The following is a 25,879-nucleotide window of genomic DNA, read 5'->3' on the forward strand; positions in this document are numbered from 1 at the left end:
ATCTTCTCCCGAGCTGTAGGTTCATAGCAGACTGGAACAAGTTCTCCTGCAATATTGTGTAGTCTTTGTGTCCATCCATTGTCCATTAAACCCTGACAAGATTCCCAGTCCCAGCACATGAAAAGCATCCCCATAGCCTGATGCTGCACCACCATATTTCACCATAGATATGGTGTTTCTTGAGGCAGGGGCTGTGTTAGCTTTATCCCACACATAGACCTCTATGAAGTCTGGCCAAAAAGTTCTATTTTGGTCTCATATGACGAGAAAACCTTCTCCCACATCTTCTCAAAAGTTTCAGGCATTCTAATCAATAGAAATGAAAATGGAATCAACTCAGAATAACACCAGCCACATTTATTTATAAAGCACATATTTTTATATATGAAAGTAGCTCAAAGTACTTTACAATAATTACATCTAAACATAGTTACAAAGATAAAGTAAAAATTAAAGAACAATTAGTTAGAACAGCAAAAAAATCATAATGTCCAGCTAATAACAAATTATGGTCAGACAGCCAGTGAGGACAGGAAAATAAAACCTCCAGTGTGTGGGAAATGAAGTTTACTGTCAAGAGTTCTTCAATAGAAAGGCACAAACAACACAGGATGGTGTGCACCCCGAGAGCCCATCTTACGTAAAAGACCTTGAGGTCTTGACACTAAATGGACAACAAATAAAAGGACCTTCATAGCATCTGGGTTATAGTATATAGCGTCCTGTGCAGTGTACAAACCAAGTGAGGTTATTCTTCACTTGCCCTCTTCTTCTTCTTCTTTCTTGAATGCCCCTTCTTGCCTGCACTCAAACTCTTCCTCTGGTCCTTGCTTGATTGATTATTTTCTATTTCAACAAATCTTCCAAAATTCCCAAAATGAGAAGGGTTGATCGAGTGATTGATGTTGCTTAATGAATTCATTACCCTTTATGTCTTTGATGCCTTTACACTCCGATCTGATAAGGCTCCCACTTTTCTCAGAGCTTCACCTCGGATCGTTATTAGGCTTCTTGGAGGAGGAGTGGATCTTAGAGCTTCTTCTGGATGTCCAGCTCCAAGGCGCTGTGAACAGTAGCTTCCAGGCCCAAAGAAACTGCTCTGTTGCTCACAGCCTCCTCCAGCAGAGAACCATGGGACTATTTTAAAGGTGGGGTAGCATCTGGTCCCTTCCAGATAGACATCCAGTGCCGGCTTAGATGTTCGTTACTGGATCGATCAGATTCTTCTGAGTTCAGCATGCTGAAAGTGAACGTCCTTTCATGTGCCTCTTCATCTGTAGGTGTATCCTGTCGTCCATGACTACCACTGCATTCATGTGTAATGGAACCTTTTGTGATTCCCACTTGTGATGTCTTACCTTCCTACTTTATCACTTACATGAATTTGCAGTCATATTTTTAGGAGACATATGAAGCCACTATTGATTTGGTCACACAAAAATTATTTAAAAATGTATAATAATTGCATATATGTAATATGTAGTGATGAGTGAACTCCACTGTGTTTACTTCACCTCGTGTTTGGAGAAATCACGGAAATGCTCATGTGAAACTCGATGAAATGCATTAAAGTCGATGGGGAAGGACTAACTAAATAGATTTGACAGGACTATAATGGTGCAATCATCTTTAAAGTGTCTCCGAGGGCATAGGAAAACATCTGCCAACTATACTGGACCAATTATTGTGGCCAAAAAGGTGACCTGAGCTGTGCGACAGCAGTGCCAACCACAGCACCACTATACCTCAGTGATATCAAAAAAGGAAGTACGCAGTCAGAGACGTGCAATCATAGATTTCATCAAAACAAATCAGAAATGGTGAAATCATAGCCAAAAGTCAGAAAAAATATGTAGGTCTTTAAAGGTAGGAACTTCAAAGTGGCATGTAGTGATTGAAGCCAGGGGCTCGTTTTAGTTTTTGAAGTCTCGCTGAAGGCTCTCCAAACTGTCTGCGCTGATACTTTGCACTTTTTATTCTATCAGAAAGATAGAAACATCTTGTAAATAGTGATAAATCTTTCAGCATTATTATTATTTCATAAAGTCTCCTGTGTTTTGGGGGGGGGGGGGGGGGGGGGGGGGGGGGAGTGTCAGGTTCCTTCAAAGTTTGTTTTCACTCTTACTGCGCCACGTGGCTAATTGCACATTTCCTTCTCTTATATTGGCGTGGAAGATCAACCTGCACATTTGGCTGCAAGCACAGACAGAGTCTGTAATGCAAATAATCAGCATTACAGTATGTACCTGGGGGGTGGTCCCATCATTTTTGGCTGTTACAGCTCCAGAGGATGTCACACTGGCTTCACAAAGCGTTATGGGGTGCTGGTATTTAAAAGAAAATTCTCCTAAACTGGCTGAATTATCAGTAAATAATTTCATGAACAAGGGGGCGAACACGAATGCAGCAAATTCGCTGCGAATAATGCTTTGGCGCAATTCACTGATCAACACTAGTAATATGTAACTGAGTTTAAACATAAATATAAAGAGCTTAGTAAACACATGGAAATTTCATTGTGTCACTTACAATACAATTTGATCACAAAAATGCCATTTCTGTTTGGCCAAGTAATTTTTTAAACTGCATATGTTTGACTGAGATGAAAGGGTAGTGTTACATCCCAACTTAGAGAATCTGAGTTGTCTGACTTGGAGCTTCCTCTTCAAAAGGTGTTCATGGGAAATTTCAGCCTGGGAAACTTGCATTTTTCATCTGTCCGATAGCACAAAAATGCAGCATAATGCCCATCCTTTTCAGATCACACTTAAAGCATGCTGACCAAATTTTGGGAGATCTGCAGTTTAGTCATTTGTGATGAGAGAGGTTTGTGGCGCTGTGAGTTTTTAAACTTAAATAAGTAATTTGAAACATGCAGGCTGCAGGTGCTTGTGAAGATGTACATGCGCCGCTCTGGGCTTGATTGAGGTGCCTGGCTGATCGCACATTCACGTGCAGACACAGGTCCGTCAAGTACTTCATTCATGTCTTGGAGTCTGTGATTGCAGGGAAACGGGGAGAGGCAGAACCGCGAAGCAGAAGGCAGTATTGGGTGTCCAAGCTGGCGTGAGGAAGAGAAGGCTGATGAGCTGTTATCTCAAGTGGGGGGGAGTAAGAGGAATGGCATTCCCAGGAAGGGCTGTTCCCCTGCTGATTGTCTATGGATGAGTGGAGGATGATGGTAAGGATCTCAAAGACACTGAGTGGAGGGTATTGGAAAACTGAAGGCCAGTCAACTCTGAGCGTTCTGGCAAAATGTCGGAGGAGGCAGTGGGAATGACAGACAGAAATGGGGGCCGCAGCTGCTGATGGCTCTGACCGTTATGGTGAGATGGGGAGACAATGAATGTAAGATGTGCTAGGCTTGGAGAGAGAGTGAACAGAAAGTACTCGATTACCGTATAGTTTTCTTCTGTTTTTATTTGTGGATTACTTATGAATTGATTTTTAGCTCATGGACAGGCACCGTTTTTATGGATTATTTATTGAACTGTTTATTGAAGATGATTAATTGCACTGCACTTGTGTTGAACACTTCATTCTTTCTTTCATATGTAAGCACAAATGCACTGTACTGTGTTGGCTCTGAGGTTAGGGATCTGCGCTGGCAATCGGAAAGCTGCCAGTTCAAACCCTGTAAACGCCAGAAGTGATTCTGCTCCGTTGGGCCCTTGAGCACCTTAACCTGCCATTGCTCAGTCCTAGGTATGACTTTAATCTGCGGGTTCTCCAACTTACAGGGAATACTTCGGGGTTGGTGGCAGGATTGACACTCCAGCCACTGTAAAATAAACCTCACCCTGTTCCATTCCATCTGAACTCGTGTGGTGCTGAGGTGTCACCCGTCCTGATCTGGGATCCTGAGTTGGTTTCTCATGTGGTGGGTGCAGCAATGTGCTCTATTCAGTGTATGCTCCCAGCCTCCTTCACCTTCCATCACCTCTTACAGACTTCTTGTGTCTTCATTTGCACGGCTCATCCTTGTTTATGTTATCGGCAATTCTCAGCTAAACTTGCAAAAGGATGTGGAGCCAACCTGGACCTTCTCACCTTCCACTTGAGCTGGCTTTCGTAGTCCTGCCAAATCTGCAGCTTGTGTACCACTGAAAGCCTAGGACAATGGGCCATGCCCTGTTTGTCCCACAGTCCCTTTCAGTACAGTGTGTATTCCAACTCCATCACTGCTAGTTTGGAACGATGTGTGAACAATCAGGCTTGTAAGAGAGTAAACCATGACAAGAGAGAGTCATCAGCATTTCATCGTAGCGACCGGAATTTTGTGTGTTGAATGGCAGTGTTTAGAACATGCAACCATAGGGTTGAGCACATTTAGTGATGGAACTTGTGCTTACAGCTAAGCAGAGAGAGTTTAGGAGATCTGCCATTGTGGGTCAAGTGACCATTGCCTAAAGTTTGTCCACAAGAGCTTCCTTTGGGACATTGTGTTTCCAGACTATACTTTTCTGTATCAGTGATTGAATAAAATGGTATCTGCTCATCAGTTTCATGTTATTTGCCCTGCAAGTGCCTTATAATGATTAATGCAGTTAAAGGTACTTTACAAAAGGTTACAAAAATGTTTTAACAAATGAGATCCCCGGCTGAATGTATCTCTTTGTACTAATCCTGCTCCCTAGTTGTTTGACAGTTGCTTTAGGTTTCTTCCCTGTTTTATCTTTACGACAGACATCATGATGAAGGTCTCATTGCCCTCAGACAGGCACTCAACAGACCTCCAGCCCAGGACCCTAACACAAATACCCTCGCCAGACTTTTCACCAGGCCAGTGGACTTGCCATGGGTAAGTAGAATGGGACCACGCTATGCCAACATCTTCGTCAGCTAGGTGTTAGAGCGTTTCTATTCCTCCTACCTAGGCTTGCTATGAGATCTGTTGGACATATATATCCACAATTCTGTTGGTACTGCCTCTACTCCAGAAGCCACCTATTGGAATTCATTATTGATTATATTAGTTTCCTTCATTCTCTCTTAGATTTACAGTCGGCGTTGCCACCACTAGTCTACCATTTTTAGATATCAGACTTTCTATCAGCTTTCCAGGATGTAAAATGTAAGTTTATTTCAAATTAGTAAACTGACCCACGCAGTTACTTTCTCTACAGCTCCTTCCATCCCTGGCATTCTAAAAACTCTCTGCCTATTCCACAGTTCCATAGACTCCACCGCCTCTGCAGTGATGAGGTTGGCTTCTGTAGTGAAGCACTCAGTGTGAGGAGATTGTTTTTTTTTTTGATAGACCATACGAGGTGTGATCAAAAAATACGGTGAATGTTTTAAAAAAGAAATGTTTATTGCAGTAAAAGATTTACAACTACCAGTCACCCTCAAAATACTCTCCTCCACTTCGAATGCACGTATCCCAACACTTCTGCCACTTTGCGAAGCAGTTCTGGAACTTTTCTTTCAAGAGTGTCTTTAGTTGGGCTGTCATGGCTAACTGGATGTTCACAATGGATTGAAATTGTTTGCCTTTCACGGTCATTTTCAATGTAGGGAACAGCCTGAAGTCACACGGTGCCAGATCCGGCGAATAAGGTGGATGCGGACACAGCGTAATGTTTTTATTCAACAGAACTTGTTGTACTAGAAGGGATGTGTGACAAGGAGCGTTGTCATGATGAAGAATGAAACCGTTTCAACATTTTCCTTGGTTATCGACGTCCTGATCTTTTCTCATCTTCAGCCGAGTCAAATCCATTGCGAAATCGATCAAACAACTTGTAAACAGTCTTAATTGTCAGTGTAGTGTCACCATAAACCGATTTTAATATTTGATGGGTTTCCTGAGCTTTCTGCAATTTGAAACAAAATTTCATGTTAATGCGTTGCTCGATATCCATTATTAACGACAAACTTGAAAAACACGCTTGAACTCAACAGTGGCTCACAAATGACTGACAGTATCAAATGAGTTGAAACTTGTCACAAACAAGGCTCTAGGATGGACATGTTAGAACCTGTATTGAATTGTTTTGCGTTGCTCTTGGATGGTGCTCTGCATCAATGTTCACAGTACTTTTTGATCACCCCTCGTGGAGACCTTTCTTGTGTTGTGGTCAAGACCCTCAATCAAGCCAGGAGCAGTCCTTGTACCATCCACCCTAAGACGATCCCCAAATAATGAGCCATGCATCCCTCTTGTCCTCCCATCCCACCCCAACACTATCTCTCCAACAGGTCATCAAGCAAAATCTCCCCATTTTGTAGACTGATCGTTAAACTGGAGTCTTTTTTTCCTAACCATCTCTTCATCTCTGACCTCTTAATCAATGTAAACTTCTCATCCACAGCTCACGCCACAGAGGAGATCCACAGTCTTTACCAGGCCCATGACGCTGTAACGGGAGACGCTGTGTCACCAACAGCTCCTTATAATAATAATAATAATAATAATAATAAATAATGATGATACATTGTAATTATACAAAGGCGCCTTTCTAAGCACTCAAAGACACCAAACAAACAATAAATAAAAAAGCACATTATAAACAGAACGCACCAGAAAATAGAGAAAGTTAAAACCAAACAAAGCCATTGTAATCATTGAGAAAAAGCCGTTTTGAACATTTGAAAATTGTGAATGATTCAGAATTTCTAAGCTCAGTAGGTGGTGAGGTCCAGAACTGCTGAATGCTCCGCTCCTTATGGTGGTTAGACGGGCGAGAGAGATGGTCAGATGGATGGAGGAGGAGGACCTAAAGTTACGGAGGGAATGGCAACATGAAGAAGGTCGGACAGATATGGAGGGGCGAGGTTATGAATGGCCTTAAATGTTAATAGAACAATTTTAAAATCAATTCGAAACTTAATCAGGAGCCAGTGAAGCTGCTGCAAGGCAACAACAACAACAACATTTATTTATATAGCACATTTTCATACAAAAAGTAGCTCAAAGTGCTTTACATAATGAAGAGAAGAAAAATAAAAGACAAAATAAGAAATTAAAATAAGACAACATTAGTTAACATAGAAAAGGAGTAAGGTCCGATGGCCAGGGTGGACAGAAAAAACAAAAAAAAAACTCCAGAAAGCTGGAGAAAAAAATAAAATCTGTAGGGGTTCCAGGCCACGAGACCGCCCAGTCCCCTCTGGGCATTCTACCTAACATAAATGAAATAGTCCTCTTTGTAGTTAGGGTAATATGACCGGAGTAATATGACGAATAGACGGAGTTCAGGTAATGATGTGAGCTGCAGAATTCTGGACCAGCTGAAGCTTATGGAGAAACCAAAGTGGAACGAATTGCAATAGTCCAGAGAAGTAACAAGACTTCAGTGGTGGTGGTATGAGGAGTGAGGGAGGGGCGGATGCGATTAATATTACGTAGGTGGAAGTAAGCAGACCAGGTGACATTATTAATGTGAGATTGGAAAGATAGAGTACTGTCAAGGATGACACCCAGACTCATGACCTGAGGTGAAGGGGAAATAAGAGAGTTATCAATAACAAGTGAAAGATTTATCGGCTGTGGATAATGATGATCTTGTACCAATGAGGAGAACCTCAGTTTTGTCACTGTTTAATTTAAGAAAATTTGAAGAAAACCGGGATTTAATTTTAGCAATGCATTCAATAAGCGAAGATGGTGGAAAAGAAGAGGTGGGTTTACTAGCAAAGTAGAGCTGGGTGTCATCAGCATAATAAATGTAAAGAATTATTATTATTATTATTAACAGTGAAAATGAATGTTATATCTAGTATATATCTGGTCTCTCTGGTAAATTCAAAGTTAAACTAAAATAAGGCATGTGGTACCACCCTGTTGCTAGCAGTCTTGTCTTCTTTTTCCTTCACAGTGCCAAGAAAATGCCCCTTGGGGACAACGGAGCCACAGAAGCCCACCCTTTGCAGTATGGCCAATATAAAAGAGAAATGAACTGGACTGTCAGGAAATCTTCCAAACATATAGTTAGCAGAGAACGCCACCAGAGGGCGATAAAAGGCTATTCCCTGTATAGTTTTGGTAGTGCCATCGTGCACCTGTTAGTATTGTTATTATTTTTTAATTAAACGGGGTTTCCCTGATTGGCACCCAACTATTCTGGGACACGCTCTGCCTTCTCACTTGCCCCTTTCAATACACAAAGTGCAAATTACACCAGGGGAGTAGCACAGAACTCTGGGCCCCATACATAAGCAGCCTCTGGGGGGCCCTTCCTCTCGAAAATAAACTTTTCATTCCAGGCTTCGAAGTGCCCCCAATCCCCCACCTAGTGGGCCCTGGGTAATCATTACCCCCCCCCCCCCCCCCCCCCCCCCCCCCATGATTACACAAACAGCACACAGATCTCACACCAGGGCCAGATTTATATGAAAAGATGCCCTAGGCTATTCCACTTATGAGGCCCTTTCACCTTCCATTTTTAAGTTTGTAAATTACATGAGAGATAATAAAATACCTAATACGCGTTGATCTTAACCAATACATTTTTATGTTTGTTTATTAGCCATATGCGTAGAATTTCTCCTTATTTTCGGTTCAGTGTTTTAGTGTTCACTGTTTTTAGAATAGTGTAATTTTAATTTTGCTAACAATTTGAATGTAGGCCCCTCTTGCTCTTGAGGCCCTAGGCTGAAGCCTAGTTAGCCTATAGGAAAATCCGGCCCTGTCTCACACACACAGCTTACACTACACATAAAGCTCACGTATACACACAGCGCGGATCACATACACAGCACACAATACACACACAGAGCCCACTTTAAGCACAGCACACGTTGCGCACGCAGCGCAGATCACACACACACACGCACACAGGCCGAAATCTTCCCGTTGCGGAGAGGAGATTGCGCTACTAAAGCGCACCGCCAGGGGTCGCCTGTGCGCCCATGCGGGCTCTAGCGCGCTGTTTTTCGCATTGATCCATTCTGCCGGGTACGTGATTTCTTTCCTAATGAAATGACGTCTCCAAACTGCAATAACACACTCGCATCCCACAGCAACAGGGGGACGCCAGTGACCACACCCCCGATTTCAAAATCGCGGGGAGAGTAATCTGCAAAATAAAGCGGCACATCGCTTGCGGAGATTTCTGGAACAGGTTTATTATAATGCACGGCGCCGGCTTTGCCATCTGAGAAGACTTTTTTTTTTTTTCTCAATTCGAGGTCTCTGCTAACATTCTCGGCTATCGGGGGACCTGCTTGGCCAATTTAAATCGTCTCACCAGTACGTTCTGCGGAGTGATCCAATGCCTTTTTTACGTTGTTACCTTTCTGGATGCGCAAATGGCTTCGGATCTGAGGGGCGCTCCTAACTCGCGTGAGCCACAGCTGGGGGTTTGTGCGGCGGACCGACGGCGCGGATTGGGATGCCTCGCACGGACTGGCGCAGGTGTCAGAGGATGCACCTTTCGCCCAAGCTGGAATATACCTGTCTTCCACCGAATGCTTGTGAAGGCTGTGATAGCGGTTGGAATGGCTTTATCTGTAATGCCACCTGCGCTGGCTATAGACGGTAAGTTCACGCTCGGTGTGCAACTGATGCGCAACCTGTCAGGTTTCACGGACTCGGCGTGCCGCCTCTTTGTCTGCAGTTGGATTTGCGGCATTTCTGAGGTGCGCTTGCTGCCCCTGCTTTTGGGCATCGATGAGTGGGTAACAACGCGCCCATTCAAGACAATGCGGAGAAAGGCGCTCTTTATGCGGTAACAGCTATATGTGAATCTGATGTATGTGTTTATTTATCTATCTGGCAAATGAAACAAAGCGCAAGCCCCGCTACATTTTGCGCCACTCGCGGTCGGATCTGTTAAAATGTGATTTAAAATTGCGCGGAAAAAAAAACAAAAAACTTTTTGGATCTATGGCTTGTAGCAGTATGAATTTGAAAATGAATAATAAAGACCCACCTTCGACTCCCCCGCCCCGGCCCTGTCCCCTAGCACGCCCCTTTTGATCACCTTGTGTAGAAATGCGGGTCATTACCCCCCAGAATTAGAATCGCGTTTCTCACTGCTGGTGTCATGAAGAAGCCCGTGGCGCAGAAACAAACGCTTCTGAGAAACACATCGTGGAGGACAAATGAACAGCAAATTACACCAATAAAGTCAAAGATAAGAAGTAAAAGGCAGGAATGTATCGCGAGTCTCACGTTCACGTCTTTAGGGACTGATGGGCGGCCATGTTTCATTCCAACCCTTTTCTTAATCAGAAGTTAATTCTCGCTCGTTATTGAAGGAGGCTTCACATTCGTAAATGTCAAACAGTCTGATTTTTGTTTTAATTAGTTTTTTAAAAAGTGGGCTGCACAGTGTTGGTGCAACAAGGAGCCCGCCGTTCACATGTCAGGCCCTCCCTGTGCGCAGCTGGCATGTTCTCCATACGTCCATGAGGGTTTCCTCCCAGAATCCAGAGACGTGAAGGTTAGGTCGTAAATTGGCCCAGTGATGGACTGGCAGCCTGTCCAGGAATTGTTCCTGCCTTGTGCTTTGTGCCCTGTGCCTTGTGCCCTGTGCCTGTTGGGCTAGGCACAGCTCCTCCGCACATAATAAGTAGGTTTAGAGAAATGTAACATCTTCTGGGCGACCAATTTGTTCTCTGTCAGCTGCCTTGAATAAAAGTGCCAGCAAAGCAAATCGATGTCAACATAAAGCCTGACTGGACTGGCGAGGTTAAATATGTTTTTATAATTTTCTTTGTTGAGAAGAGTGCGGTCGACTTGAAGCAGCTCGTTGCTAACGTCAGGTACCCATCTATGGACAGCAAACTTCACTAGGATCATTAGAATGGCACTCGCTCTTTGTGTCTCTGGGCACAGTATGAATGTGCCTTTGGTTATTTCGTGGAAGGAACGGACATCATGTCATGCCTGGCAGAGTTCTTGTGCTCTCAGGTTACTGTACTCCATTTATCACTTGGTCTTCCAGTGGTGGTGAATCGACTGCCACCAGTAACCAGTGATAGGCCCAGCAGAATGAGGGTCGATGTACGTTTGGGGGGTAATGCCTGGCGCCGAGGGGGACATAAAGTGTTGTTTTACTCAAAGGTCACAACAGACTTATCTATCCAGCTGTTCATCCTTGAGTCCACTGGGCCTATCGCAGCAGAACTGGGGGTAAAGCAGGAACAAGGGGGTCACTTTGGAAATGGCAAGCACATTTTTGGTGGAAAAACCAGACTTAGAAATTGAGAAAACAAGCAAACTTGTGATTTTTGTGTTTTGGCTTTTTAGACCTGGTCACAGATGGAGTGGACCTGAGTGTGCTAGATAATTCTGTCCTTTACAGAAGAGCACCTGCTCACCGTCCCTTAGCGAGTGACCAACCCTTCTCTCTGGCCTGCTGCTCATATCTGACTTCTACACTTCTTTGTTGTGCGTTGTAAACTCAGCAAGATCTTTTGTCCCAATGCGTTTGTGTCTCCATGTCTCAGTGTTCACATTGTCTCTGGTCAGTTTAATGTATGCGTGGACCAGGGGGCAATGCCTGCCCAGTGAAAAATCTATTTTAGCTTTTGTTGGCATTTAATCTTCCCCCCTATATGTAGATGCCCACCCTAGGATGACATTGAAGTAAGGCCACTGCTTAGATCTTCCTGTGGTGACTTGTGTGGCTGCCCAACCGTAGTTGCTGAGTTTTGGTTTGGTCAGAAATTCTCTTTTTTCAGGAGATGTACGTCAGTGAAGTGTGGTGAGGACTCGTTTATGTTTTTATGGTCTGAAAGCTTTCCAGTTTACTTTACGTTTCATTTCTGTCAACCAATCAGCTTTACAGAGTTTGTTGGCACATTCAGAGTTACATCGCTATTTTTCTGTTCATTGCTGATCTAAAGCTTCATGTGGCTGAGCTGGCAGAGTTTAGGACCAGGCCATTGAGAGAAGTGTGGAGTGGAATGGACAACCTGATGCTGTGTATGCGGCACATTGGAGTTGAGCCTGGGAAAGGCGCTATACAGGTCTATCTATGCATGTGAGTGTTTATGTAAAGAGGTTCTGTAAAAAGCCAAATATCCACCTGGGGAATAAATACAATTCTATCTATCTATCTATCTATCTATCTATCTATCTATCTATCTATCTATCTATCTATCTATCTATCTATCTATCTATCCTGTCTGTCTGTCTGTCTTTCATATAGTGCCTTTCATTATCTATCTATCTATCTATCTATCTATCTATCTATCTATCTATCTATCTATCTATCTATCTATCTATCTATCCTGTCTGTCTGTCTGTCTGTCTTTCATATAGTGCCTTTCATTATCTATCTATCTATCTATCTATCTATCTATCTATCTATCTATCTATCTATCTATCTGTCTGTCTGTCTGTCTGTCTGTCTTTCATATAGTGCCTTTCATTATCTATCTATCTATCTATCTATCTATCTATCTATCTATCTATCTATCTATCTATCTATCCTGTCTGTCTGTCTGTCTTTCATATAGTGCCTTTCATTATCTATCTATCTATCTATCTATCTATCTATCTATCTATCTATCTATCTATCTATCTGTCTGTCTGTCTGTCTGTCTGTCTGTCTGTCTGTCTGTCTTTCATATAGTGCCTTTCATTATCTATCTATCTATCTATCTATCTATCTATCTATCTATCTATCTATCTATCTATCTATCTGTCTGTCCTGTCTGTCTGTCTGTTTGTCTTTCATATAGTGCCTTTCATTATCTATCTATCTATCTATCTATCTATCTATCTATCTATCTATCTATCTATCTATCTATCTATCTATCTATCTATCTATCTGTCCTGTCTGTCTGTCTGTCTGTCTGTCATATAGTGCCTTTCATTATCTATCTATCTATCTATCTATCTATCTATCTATCTATCTATCTATCTATCTATCTGTCTGTCTGTCTGTCTGTCTGTCTGTCTGTCTGTCTGTCTGTCTGTCTTTCATATAGTGCCTTTCATTATCTATCTATCTATCTATCTATCTATCTATCTATCTATCTATCTATCTATCTATCTATCTATCTGTCCTGTCTGTCTGTCTGTCTGTCTTTCATATAGTGCCTTTCATTATCTATCTATCTATCTATCTATCTATCTATCTATCTATCTATCTATCTATCTATCTGTCTGTCTGTCTGTCTGTCTTTCATATAGTGCCTTTCATTATCTATCTATCTATCTATCTATCTATCTATCTATCTATCTATCTATCTATCTATCTATCTATCTATCTATCTATCTATCTAAATAGAATGTATTATTGTACTCAAGTTTGCATGTGTAACACTTGGAGTCTCCATATTGTGTCTCTTTTTCATTCAGGGAGTCACACTTGAGTTAACAGTCTGCCACTTCTGCTTGCATGCAATTTGTATCCTAGATGAGTAAATTGTAATTACCCAGCCTTGCATTTTGTGACCTTTAAAGAGATGGAGCCTACCCGATCCACACTGGATGTAAAGCAGGGATCAGTTCTAGATTTTTGGGGTTTGTGTGTGACAGCATTCTAGATGGGATACCAGTCTATTCTTGTTGTTATTAAAATGTATGAAGTGTCATTTGGGTGGCCCAGTGCCCACCCCCCGGTTCAATACGAATAATGTACTTTTTCACAGTGTTATGGGTTTTACTTTCTTTATTTGTTTTCCCAAAGCCCTAAATTGTTCGCATTGTATTTATTAATTATAGAATCTTGGTTGGCGTGTCCTGACTTTCGAGTACTTTGGCACCTCATTCAGGATTTGTTCCTGCCTGACCCACAGCTGTAACGGTGGGCCCTGTCTGTCTCTAAACAGGAACATTCACTAAGTAAAGTGATGAACGTGTGACTGTGCCATTGACCTGTGTCCCCTCCAGGGTTTGTTCTTTCCTGGTGTTTGCTGCTTTCAGGGTGGTCTGCAGCTCCCGGCTTTTAGAACTGATTGATGAACAGATAAATTGAGGCCATGCAGTAGACCGCCGTCCCCCTCTGTCTCTCTTTCTGTGAAGATGAGCATTCATAAAGTAACCTGGTGAGTGTGTGGCACTGCCATTGACTGCTGGCCCATCCCAGATATTCACCTGCATTGGACCCAGTGCTTCTGGAAGTGGCTTTGTACCCCCATTTTATAATAATACAAACATGCTATCTATCTATCTATCTATCTATCTATCTATCTATCTATCTATCTATCTATCTATCTATCTATCTATCTATCTATCTATAATAATACACATACACGTATATAGCAAATGGATGGGTCCTTTTGGTGGGTGGTATGTTTGGGGACTTACAGGGTGGGTGTCTACCCCAGCTTGTCCTAACACCACATTTGCCAGCCGCTCTTCTTTAAAAGTCCTGCCTCACGTCTCTCTCGACTTTCTTCAGATTTCCCCCCATCCAGTTCCGCCTCTCACTGCAGTGTGCACGGCGCCCTATCAATGAAGATGACTGAACCCCTCCACTCCTGAACCCCCCATGGGATTTCTGGGGCCGGGCCAGCCTGCCTCACGCGTGTCGCCGCTAACTCTACTCCCGTCACGTTAGTCATCGGTGGGCGCAGGGCTGGATGTGGACACCTCAGCGAACCCCGAGTATGTTTAGTGTTGTTTATGCTGCTGGAATGTTGCGATTGTTTGCGCGATCTCCACACTGGCGTAGTTTGCTAAGCAACGGCGGAGCCATCCGGGCCTGCGGGGCCAATCGGCGAGCGAGCTGTGAGCAAAAGTCCGCGTTGACAAGCCGGCGTGACGAGTCCGTTAAGCGCCTCTGGTGTTCATTAAGTGGTCGTTTACAGGACGCGCTGATAACGACGTTTAGGAGCGTCCGAGATGGCTTAACCACAAAGAAGTGACCTGATGTGACACGTGGTCCCCTGGTGGTGCGTTCAGGACTGAAGCCCAATTACGTTACGCGAGCTGGCGGGTCATCTTCGTGTCGCACTGCAGTCGGTGGCGCAGTCGGTAGCGCCGGCACGTCACTGGACTTGTAGCGTTCGCTCCCAGTCACACTCCCAACTCATCCTGCTTAGTTACTACTTATGCTGGGTCAGTCAAACTGGAGTCGTGCTGGTGTGTGACCAATGCAGAGGGGATTCCTGCCTCATCCCCCCTCCCTGCACCAGTGACCTGAAGTGGCGGATTACGGCGTGCTTTACGTACCTCGTCTTTAAATTCCGTTATGCAGATGTGTCGTTTTTAGTGTCATTAAATTGACAGAACAGCCGACAGCAGGAACAGAATATTGGAACTGCAGTTCGCGTATACGCACACACACGCACACACTCACACACACCTACACACGCACGCACACACACGGTTGCAGGGTGTCACCTTTTTAACAAGCTAGTAAAAAGATGTCGAGTAAAAGATGTCACAAAGGCATGTCTTCACTTGGAAAAAGTAAGGAATCTTTCTCCTCCTTGAAAACAACATGATTGATGAGCTGGGGGTCCCCATTATAATATTCAATGCCATCTAACAGCGGTTGGGGTCCGCACGCTCACCAACTGCTTCAGAGCCCACTCGTCATTTGTCAACTTTCAGATCGCCTTAAGGTGACAAAGACTTGCTTCCCAGGTCCTCCCTGTGTGGAGTTTTCCTGTTGTCCCCGTTGTCTGTGTGGGTCTCCCCCCACTGTCCAAAGGCCTTAGTGTGTGTTTGGTGTGTGTGTGTGTGTGTGTTCACCCTGTAGTGGACTGGCGCCCTGACCAGGGTTGTACCTGCCTTGTGCCCTATGCCTGCTGTGATAGGCTGCAGCCCTACAAAATGACCCAGGTCAGGATTAAGTGGGTTAGAAAATGGCATGAGGGGTCTCCATTTTTTCCATTTTCAGTGACAGGCTGAACAAATGGGAAGCCCCCCTAGTGGCCATGGGGTCCTATGCAGCTCTTTAGCTCTCTTATGCCTCTGTACAAAACTAGGCCCAAGCTCTGTTCATAACGGGACAGGCATTCAGGGGCGGAGGAGAAGCCTCCACCTCACATTGCATTTCCTCCGAATTAGCGTTAAGTAAAGAAAGTGAAGTGTCAGATTTTAGAAGCTTGTTGTCTTTACATACTGTAAGTGCGTTGGGACCAATGATTCTCGTCCTGATCACTGTTTGAGTGAAACCTGATCACACATTGGCTGCATCTTCTCGTTTTCTTCCTGAATTTGAAAGACGCGTACATTAGCTTGATTTGCATTTCTAAATTGTCCCTGTGATGGCAAAAAAATAAAAAATAAAGATGCCAGAGTGGTTGTTTAGACCAATGCCATAAGAAAACCATTTTTGGTTCCCTGAAAGCAGCATTCATATAAAGGCTCAAGACAGAATCTTCATTTATGTACAGCAGAACCGTAACAAATTTCATAAATAAGCATAAACAGATGATAACAGATCTGAAGAATCAGAGTGGGTTCACAATTTTAAAAGGACTCGTGCTGCCTACAAGAACACAGGGTACGTTCCGGTTTTCATGGTCTCTCAGTATCCTGCTAGGTAGACTACTAGACATTAAAGGCTTCTGTTTTGTCCACAGGCTACAAATCGTTTCAAAGCCCAAAGGACTAATTTCATATGTAAAGAACTCTTTCCAGATTCAAGTCATTCTTTGTCATGTATTGGTTATCTAAGAAACTGCACTGACAATCGGAAGGTTGCCGGTTTGAATCCCGTAAATGCCAATAGGGACTCTGCTCTGTTGGGCCCTTGAGCAAAGCCCTTAACCTGCAATTGCTGAGCGCTTTGAGTAGTGAGAAAAGCGCTAGATAAATGCAAAGAATTATTATTACACAACCCTGTTAGATGACATTAAGGTGCCAATGTTTTGGGAGAGTGTATTCAGGCCTGATTACCATCTTGCCTACTACGCTGCAGAGCAGGTGGTAATGGCTACCTGTGACCCTGAGCTGGATAAGCAGGCTTGAAAACGGAAAGATGGAACAGCAAACAGTAAGAAGAGCATTAATTTCTATAGCAGATTTTTGTTTAGAGCATGTAGCTCAAAGGAGTGTGAATACACGGAGAAAGGAACAAACTGAAATGGGTGTGCAGGCTCTTCTGAGTTTGCCGCGTCTTCAATGAACGCAGGCTCAGCGTGCACAACACGTTTTCAAATACAAATGTTATGAATTACAACAAGAATACAGATTAGTTTAAACGAGTACTCCATCCATAAATAATATTTTAACCGAGGGAAAAATTGAATCTTGTTTTCATGCAGAATGACAGAAAAAAGTTTATGAAGTAACAGAAGCCATCAGTGACCAATGCTGTACAACGAAGTGAAAAACATCGATGGAAAAAAGAAAGAAACCGCATGTGTCACATAAGCCACACGTCTGTTCTCCAGTTTTATGCTCAAAATGTGTAAAAAGCATGCGTTTGTTGGGGTGGAGTGGTGGCTCTGAGGCTAAGGATCTGCGCTGGTATCCTGAAGGTTGCCAGTTCGAATCCCCGTCACTGCCAAAAGAGATCCTACTCTGCTGGGCCCTTGAGCAAGACCCTTAACCTGTAATTGCTCCAGGGGCGCTGTACAATGGCTGACCCTGCGCTCTGACCCCAAGGGGTATGCGAAAACTAACAAATTTCTAATACGAGAAATCGTGTAAGACGAAATAAAGAGCAAAAAAAAAAAATACTGTTTAATAAAATCAGCACACAACAGAAACAGGAAACACTTTGCACGTGGGGCTGAGTTTTTGCCTGGAAGATTCGCCCGTCTCCCCTCATGGCATTGTGAGTGATGTCAGACTTCAGGGCTTTAGGAGTTGTGGTTTTGTGTAACGGAGTTTCTCTCCGTAGTTTCAATCTTGGTAATGACTCTGCTTGCTATTTCTGGCTTTGATTTCTGGTTGATCTATCTCCTGGTCGGCTATTTGTCTTCCCTGGTAGTACAGGACCATCTGAAGGGGCTCAGGTCTGGAGTCGCTGTTTTAAATACAGAAATGCTCAGAACTCAGAAGTAATTCAAGTGCATGACGGAGAGTGATAATAATGGCGCCGCCAGTTATCCAGAATCTCACTTATCGCTGAGTAAGGTGATGAGTTGGGGGCAGGAGAAGACCAACATAAAGAAAGAGGAATGGAAGGTGAGAAATCCGAGTTCAGTGTGCAGCCAGACTGCCTGGTAGAAAGGGGGACCAAAGGGCTGTGGAAGCCCTGGAGACGGAGCACTGTTTGCTCTTCTTTTGTTTTTTGCTCATCCTTTCTCCTGCACTTTATTTGGGTAAATGTGATCAGTTTTGTCCTCTTGGCTTCATTCTGGGTTTGAGGCTGTTGCAAGATCCCCCACTCCAGTGCACTGTTCACGTATTCATTTGAAAAGCTGCACGGTCTCCTCTAAAAAAAACAAAAAAGTGAAAATGCCAGCAGGTATACTTTGAGCCCTCAAAGGCCGTGAGGATAATAGTCATCCCAGTGAATGTGACAGAGATGATAGTGCTGGTTATTCGGGGACTGCAGGGAGGACAGAGAAATCAGCCTCATAATTAATCGAGAAATTCAATTAACAGAAGGCACAGAGACAAAGAAATTAGCTGGAAAGGAAAGCTGTAGGCACAGCAGCCTGAGCTGACACTCCTGCGATGAGAGTCGTTGAACGTGTCATTTAAACACTAAGGTGGTCAGCGCCGGTCCCTCTCATCCAGGAGTGAGTCACCTAACATGGTCACTGCTTACCCCTTGTTGTCACATTATGAATCTCCACTTCAAGCCGTCTTCCAGGTCGTTGTACAAACTGGGTTGACTTTCCACTTTAAGTGATTCCCAGAGGCTGGCAGACGTTTCTGTGAAGCCATTAGATGAATTGCAGTGAAGCTGAGAATGTGTGTGGTGAAGGCCTTTGTGTGGCAGTAGGCCGGAGCAGAAATGCATCTGATTATCTACAGATGGCTCTCCTACTCACCGCTACTGGAGCCATGGCATGTTGTAGTATTCATTTTTGTAATCTGCAGCACACAACAAGAGTCATGGAGCGAGGTCACTTTGAAAACCTGGACCTTAGCCATCTTGTATCTCAAGTTGTGCTTCAGTGTGCAATGAACTCATTCCCTGTTTTCTTCACAGTTGTATCTGTAATGGAGATGGTTTTATTTTTGGCTCTGGAAATGTAAAAAGGCGTCCATCAGTGCACTTGTCTTGTACATGAAGGTAATGGCTCTTCCTGTTACCTTGATGGCCTTACAAGGTGGTCTTACTGCTTAAGCCTCTTAACTAAAACGACACACCTAATTCTTCATTTCATCCATGCAGTGATAAGGTCAGATGGTATGCAGTGTGTTTCCCTTCTTTGAGATGATCAAGCGTGGTGTTGTTTGGGAGTGAGCTAAGAAAGACTTCAGTCCATAGACATGGAGGCACCAACAACCCCAGGGAGAAGAATGTTTTTAGAGTTCCTTACCAGTGGCAGTACAGGACGCCATGACCAGTTCAGGCCATGAGCTCTGGCTGGACTCGCGTCTGTATTTCCTTGACTAGAGCGTTGAGAAGCTCAGGTCTTTCCTTTTTTTCCCTTTCTGTTGGTAAATGGTGGAGTGTAGTGTTTTGTAAGGTGTTCCTGGTTGTTCAGGTCTGCTCCCTCCCTACCTCCATGGGGCTTTCCCTTTCCATGGGTTGCAACGCTCAGAGCTCACTTTCACACTACAGCTCTGATGAGCTGACTGTGTTGCCATTGCAGGTTGTGGAAGTGAGCGCATCCACTATGTGGCATGGTGCAGATATCTTCTCTGCTTGGTAGACTTACCTTCTTTTTCACTGAAAGGGTATAAACGTTAGATTGGGGTTTCCCAATTCTCTATTTCAAATGCCTTCCAGGATGATTCAATTAAAATGGCCATCCATGCAAATGTGAAGACGTCAGCTAAGGAGGTAGTGACAAAACTTCCTTGTTACCTTCACCGCCACCCAAAGCTGGTCATACTTGGCTATTTTTTTCTGTTGTAATTTTTCTTTTTATTCAGATTCATTTTATTCAGTTTTTTACATTTGCCATCAAACTTTGAATGCCAAGATGTCCTCTGTAACAAGAGTATATACTTTGATTCAAATTTGAAATCGTTCCAGGTTAGAGTACTTGAGAACCTGAAGAAAATGTCTGCTTTGTATAAAAGTAAATATGGATCTGAAAGTTTACCTCCCGACAAGAAAATCTCATTCTGACGAAGCTAGCTCTACAGGTTCATGAGAGCTTGTGAGATACTTGACACCAGTAAAGCCAACGCCACATTACTCGACTTCTAGTCGCTGGGATTGTCAGACTCCCTGAGTGCAGCTGCTGATCTCGTCACTGGACCATATCAGTTTACACGACTGAAAATTGCTGGGTATGTCACATTACGCAACTGCATGACGACCTATCAGCACAGCCGTGCTCTACTCTTTTTTGTGATGGCCTCCTAAGGGAGTTGTTGCTATACAAAGCATTAACAGGTATGGCGAGTTTAGCCACAATCGTAGTCCATCCATCCATCCATTTTCCAACCCGCTGAACCTGAACACAGGGTCACGGGGGTCTGCTGGAGCCAATCCCAGCCAACACAGGGCACAAGGCAGGAACCAATCCCGGGCAGGGTGCCAACCCACCGCAGGACACACACAAACACACCCACACACCAAGCACACACTAGGGCCAATTTAGAATCGCCAATCCACCTAACCTGCATGTCTGTGCACTGTGGGAGGAAACCGGAGCACCCGGAGGAAACCCACGCAGACACGGGGAGAACATGCAAACTCCACGCAGGGAGGACCCGGGAAGCGAACCCAGGTCCCCAGATCTCCCAACTGCGAGGCAGCAGCGCTACCCACTGCGCCACCGTGCCGCCACAATCGTAGTCTTTTTTTTTATTCTTTTTTCAATTCTATCATGGGATGTAAAAACATGAGAAATATCCGACAGACAAGCTTATCTTCTGTTTGTGAGGTCTGAAACACGCGTGTTTCTTATTCGTTGCCGCCACTGTGTTATATGCATTGTACTTCCCGATGAGCTGACAGCTCTCATGTACACAGAGCCCACCACTGCCTGTTTGATTTTACTGGAGCAAGTCATGGACTCCTTGTAGTCAGTCACTGGGTATGTCAGAATAGACAGCAGACCTTTACGAGAGCGCGCAGTGCCAACTGTCTAAAATTACGTAAATGAAAATCGCCAGAAAATTTAATTTGACACAGCCTTAATTCAGAGTCTGGATGTGCCATCTTGCTTTAGAGATCATTGGCCTTTTCATGTGTCTTGGTCACTTGTTGCGTTTCTCCTTGTCCTACTGCTCCTCCTTCAGTTGTGGTAGGTATAATGGCCTTTTGGAAACTAATGGTGAGTCCGCAAGGACGAAAGTGAAAACGAAGTACTTTTATGATTTGAAGACTTCTGTGTAGTAGTTTTTATTGTTGTGTCTTTTGGACATGTTTAGTTTCATGCATTACACATTACAAATATACATATATGCTTATTTAAATATTTGCTGTGGTTTTGTTAACCACATATGCCTCCATTTTGTCTCAGAATTTGGCTCTTTTGCCAAAACTTTACCCCAGGAAGTTTCATCTTGTGATGTCATCTTCATGGGGGGATTTGAGATAGTATTGTCCAAGATTTCGGATTCAAGAAAAATCTTTCATGGTGTTACTTAGCCAAAAGGATGTTTGGGGATTTGCGCATTTGGTTTTTTTCTTTTACTTTTGTTTTTGGGTTACATATTGGACTTTGTTGTTTGGGTTACTTGCTGTCTCCTGGTCGTTACTTTAGCACGCTTATTCATTGATTCTTTTTTCATCTCCTGGTCCGTTTCAATATTTTTTCTTCATTTTTTAAAATTTTTTTTTGTTTGTGGCACAACAACCAGGCGAGAGGAGCTCAGGACCTTAGTTAGAGGGCCATTATGTTAAATTCAGAGGCTTAATCTTTCAAGAAAAAGCAAGACAATCGGTTACACTAAACAAGAACAAACAGAAGAAATAAACAGGCGAGAGATCAGAGACACTAATCACACTTAGAATCCTTTACCCAGTCTTATCATGAACAATAATTTGGCTTATTTACATCCGGAAAATTCAATATTGATGCGTCGCACCTCTGACTTAAATGACAGAAGAGTTGTGATGTGAAAAGCAATGCAGTGGAAACCATACAATAGCAACCAGCAACAATAGATGAGACAGTTGGACCCAGAAACATTAATGAAACAAAGTCGGAATATTAGAGTCTCATATCACCACACAGAAAAAAATGCAGATACAGACAGAAATTCAAGACTGTGGGGGGACAGGAGATGTTATGCTATTTGTTTTAGCCTTTTTTAATCATTTTTTACATGGTAATGGCTAACACGGTACAACACCCTAGTACTATGGTAGTAATAAGAAATTCATTATATTTATTCTTTCTGTTTATGCTCTGCGTTTCATGCCCAAAGCCAGTGACACCATCAGGATCTTATAGGAAGTCGTATCCTGGCTGTGCACACACATGGCCACATGTAATATCATAGCAGTCGTCTTTTTTAAGGGAAAATCCTAATGTTTTTATGACTAAACTTTTGTTGGAAGCCTGAATAACTCAAAAGTAAATTTTCTTGATCACTAATAAATTAACAAATTCTCGTTTGACTTTAAATTATGTTTTGAACATCCATTTTGTGGTTCAGAACTTAATTGTTTTTTTTCACTTTTTTGCCATGCATTAATATTAAACCTATTAGAACATTAGAACACTCTGGACGAGAACAGGCCATTCAGCCCAGCAAAGCTCGCCAGTCCTATCCACTTACAAGGGGGCTCTGCCCCCTGCTCGTTTCTCTCGCCTACCCCTGGCGTTGGGTATCCTGAAATACATTAGTCGAGCTCGTTCGTTTTGGAGCCGTGCCCGCTTTGCCCGCGGCATTTCAGACGCGCGTTGTAGGCGCCTGCGTTCATTGATTTTATCCAGGCGGGCTCGTGTTTGTATATCCGTCAGTCGAGCTCGTTCATTTTGAACCCGTGCCTGCTTTGCTTCCGCAGTTTCAGATGCGCGTTGTAGGCGCCTGCGTTCATTGATCTTATCCAGGTGGGCTCGTGTTTGTATCGTTGAGCTGTATTGTGTTTGAATTTGGTGTAAAGCGTTCAGCGGTTTGTACAATCCCAAGCAGCACATTATTCCTAACTTCACTCCGTAGTAGTGCCACTCACAATATGGCGGTGAGGCCTGCACCTTCACTCCGCAGTAGTGCCACTCACAATATGGCGGTGACGCCTGCGCCTTCTGTACTATGTCGGGTTTCACTATGCTGTGTAGGCGCCTTTGCCTTTCGTACTTTCCCGCGCCTTCCGTACTATCTTTGTGGACTTTTGGGACCTCCGTAGCCTCTTCCGTTTGAATCTGGGCTTCAGCGCAGAATCCTCTTTTTTCTATGGCTGTGTCGTTAGTCGTTAGCTATGGGCACGTTGTTGCTTCATTTCTCATTCACGTCAGTTGAGCTCTTTCGTTTTTGGGCCGTGACTCCTTCGTTCGCGGTGGATACGACTTCGCTTGCGGTTTATGAGACGCGCGCTGTATGCACCTGCGCAGTATGTCTCATGGTCCCATCGCTGTGTACCTGCGTCCATGCCATCCGGTTTACCATTCTCGGTTAGTAATATGGATATCTTCCAGAAAAACATCAAGTCGTGTTTTGAAAGTCCCTAAAGTCTTACTGTCTACCACACTACTTGGTAGCTTATTCCAAGCATCTATCGTTCTTTGTGTAAAGAAAAACTTCATAATGTGTGAAATTTACCTTTAACAAGTTTCCAACTGTGTCCTCGTGTTCTTGATGAACTCATTTTAAAATAAAAATCTCGATCCACTGTACTAATTCCCTTCATTTTTTAAACACTTCAATCAGGTCACCTCTTAATCTTCTTTTGCTTAAACTGTATGGGCTCAGCTCTTTTAATCTTTCCTCACAATTCAACCTCTGTAGCCCTGGAATCAGCCTAGTCGCTCTTCTCTGGACCTTTTCTAGTGCTGCTATGTCCTTTTTGTAGCTTGGAGACCAAAAATGCACACAGTACTCAAGATGAGGCCTGTTGTCCTAGTGAGTGGTTGATGTGTGTTTGCTCTGAGATGGATTGGCGCCCTGACCAGGCTTTGTTTCTGTCTTGCACCCTTTGCTAGCTGGGGTAGGCTCCAGCAGACCCCCGTGACCCTGTTCAGGACTAAGCGGGTTAGAAAATGACTGACTGACCAACTCTTTGTATGCATCAGTTTGTTAGCGGCCACACGAAGCTCTTGTCTGTTTTGCACTTGCCGTTGTTGCTGTTCAGATGGTGTAAACGTCTCCAGCTGAGAGAAACCTGTGCATACAATAGTTGGCAAAACCTTTGCTCTGTTTGAACAGTCCCCACTGGGAAAGAGGTAAGGCACCATTATCACACTTGTCTTCAGCTCCTCTAATGTCTACCGCTGTGATTTGACCCCATTTCCATTGAGCACCCTTCCATTGAAGGTGTGTTTATTAGCAAGCAGTTCCTATTAAGGCAGACATGAAGCAACGGTAATCAGCTGAGAAGTGTGCTGAGTGTCTTGAATGGCAATGCATGTATTCCAATTGTGTGTGCCCAACGAGAGAGCTGGGCTAGAAATGTGTGTTTAGGAATAGCACTCCTTAGCAGGGGGTACTTTGAGGGTCTCTCTTGTTTTTACAGAACAGAATAATGAAATCATAAAGGTGGATTAGTGAGGGTTTCCATGGCAACCCATAATATTATCAGCTATCCAGCTCTTTGTAACGTACTTGGGGCTCTGTGAAATATGAACCGCATGTTGTGTTACTCATATATGCCTAACTTGCTAACCATTGCAGACTTTTGATTACTTCTTCATGAGGATGGCAGTGTCCACAGTGTACATATTGTTGGTGACATTTATTAGGTTCTCTAAAGCCTCCGTCACACTACATGACAAGAAATCTCAGTTGCGGCCTTCATTTACATAATCTCTGTAGTGTAGTCCACGTGTGACAGACAGTTGTGTAATGTGGCATCTTCAGCGACTCAGTCATAGTGGTCTGTAAGTCACCTCGTGACAAATCTGAACAGGTTAGGGTTAGGGGTCAGCTCCTGTGTGTGCAAGTGTTGACAACCATTGAGTGCTCAGCCGGGAATACAATTTGACCGCAAGGAAAGAAGGAAAGTGGCTGTTTTGGACTCATTGAAAGAGATAAAAGGCGAATCTGTCCAATATCTTGGTTCTTTTTATACAACAACAAAATGGGAAAAAAAGGAAAAAAAAAAGACGGGCTGAGATTGCATCTGGACTCACCAGATCTGGAAAACATTTGCAGAGCCACCAGTGGTGTCAGGCAGCATGTCAGTTGGTTGTGAAAATGTGGTGCACTCGCAGTACTTTGGAAATCTACACAGTCGTGAGGCAGTCATGTAGTCTGTCATCCCCTGCAACTCCTAGTCCTGTAATCTGCCATCCTCAGGGTGATGAGAAACAGAAGCTGCAGTCTCTTAAAGTCAAAGTCATGCAGTGCGCTGCTGGTTTAAGAGGTCCTCGGTATGAGGAAAGGGCTGTAAATTCTTCAGTGTTTGCTTGTTCAGCAGTTGATAATCTACACACCATTAGACATCTCCATCTTTTTTTTTTTTATAACTAGGAGGCTTTACCCCCTGCTTGCTTCGCTTGCCAACCCCTGAGCCTGCGCTACTTTGCAGTTGTGCCACTCACGTATGGGGATGCAAATGTACAATTTAAAAAGATTTTTATTTTTATGGGAATAGTTACATATGCATAATAGAACTATTTTATATTACAGCGAGTAATTAAAAATAGCAAAACATAATAATTTGAAAATAAATTATGTTTCATGTTACATTAGAGTTATTCGGTGAGTAAGACGATTTTGTTGTGTTTGGCTTTGAAATTAACACGTAAATACTTTTTAAACTTACACTAAAACTTCAGTAAAAACAATTTTTTGAATTAAATTTTCGTCAATATCACATTGAATTTTGATTCT

General features: G+C 43.5%; 1 protein-coding gene across 1 annotated transcript in view; it reads left to right on the forward strand.

Moving 5' to 3' along the window:
- The first annotated feature begins 8,854 nt into the window (after positions 1-8,854).
- The window catches only part of LOC114645957 (UPF0606 protein KIAA1549L-like), a 333,503-nt gene continuing 316,478 nt past the window's right edge, over positions 8,855-25,879 (forward strand). The window contains exon 1 of the mRNA XM_028793895.2: positions 8,855-9,481. Within this exon, the coding sequence (XP_028649728.2) occupies positions 9,253-9,481 (229 nt within the window). The 5' untranslated portion in view covers positions 8,855-9,252. The remainder of the gene's footprint in view (positions 9,482-25,879) is intronic.

Source organism: Erpetoichthys calabaricus, chromosome 2 (assembly GCF_900747795.2).
Source record: "Erpetoichthys calabaricus chromosome 2, fErpCal1.3, whole genome shotgun sequence".
NCBI classification, from domain to species: domain Eukaryota; kingdom Metazoa; phylum Chordata; class Cladistia; order Polypteriformes; family Polypteridae; genus Erpetoichthys; species Erpetoichthys calabaricus.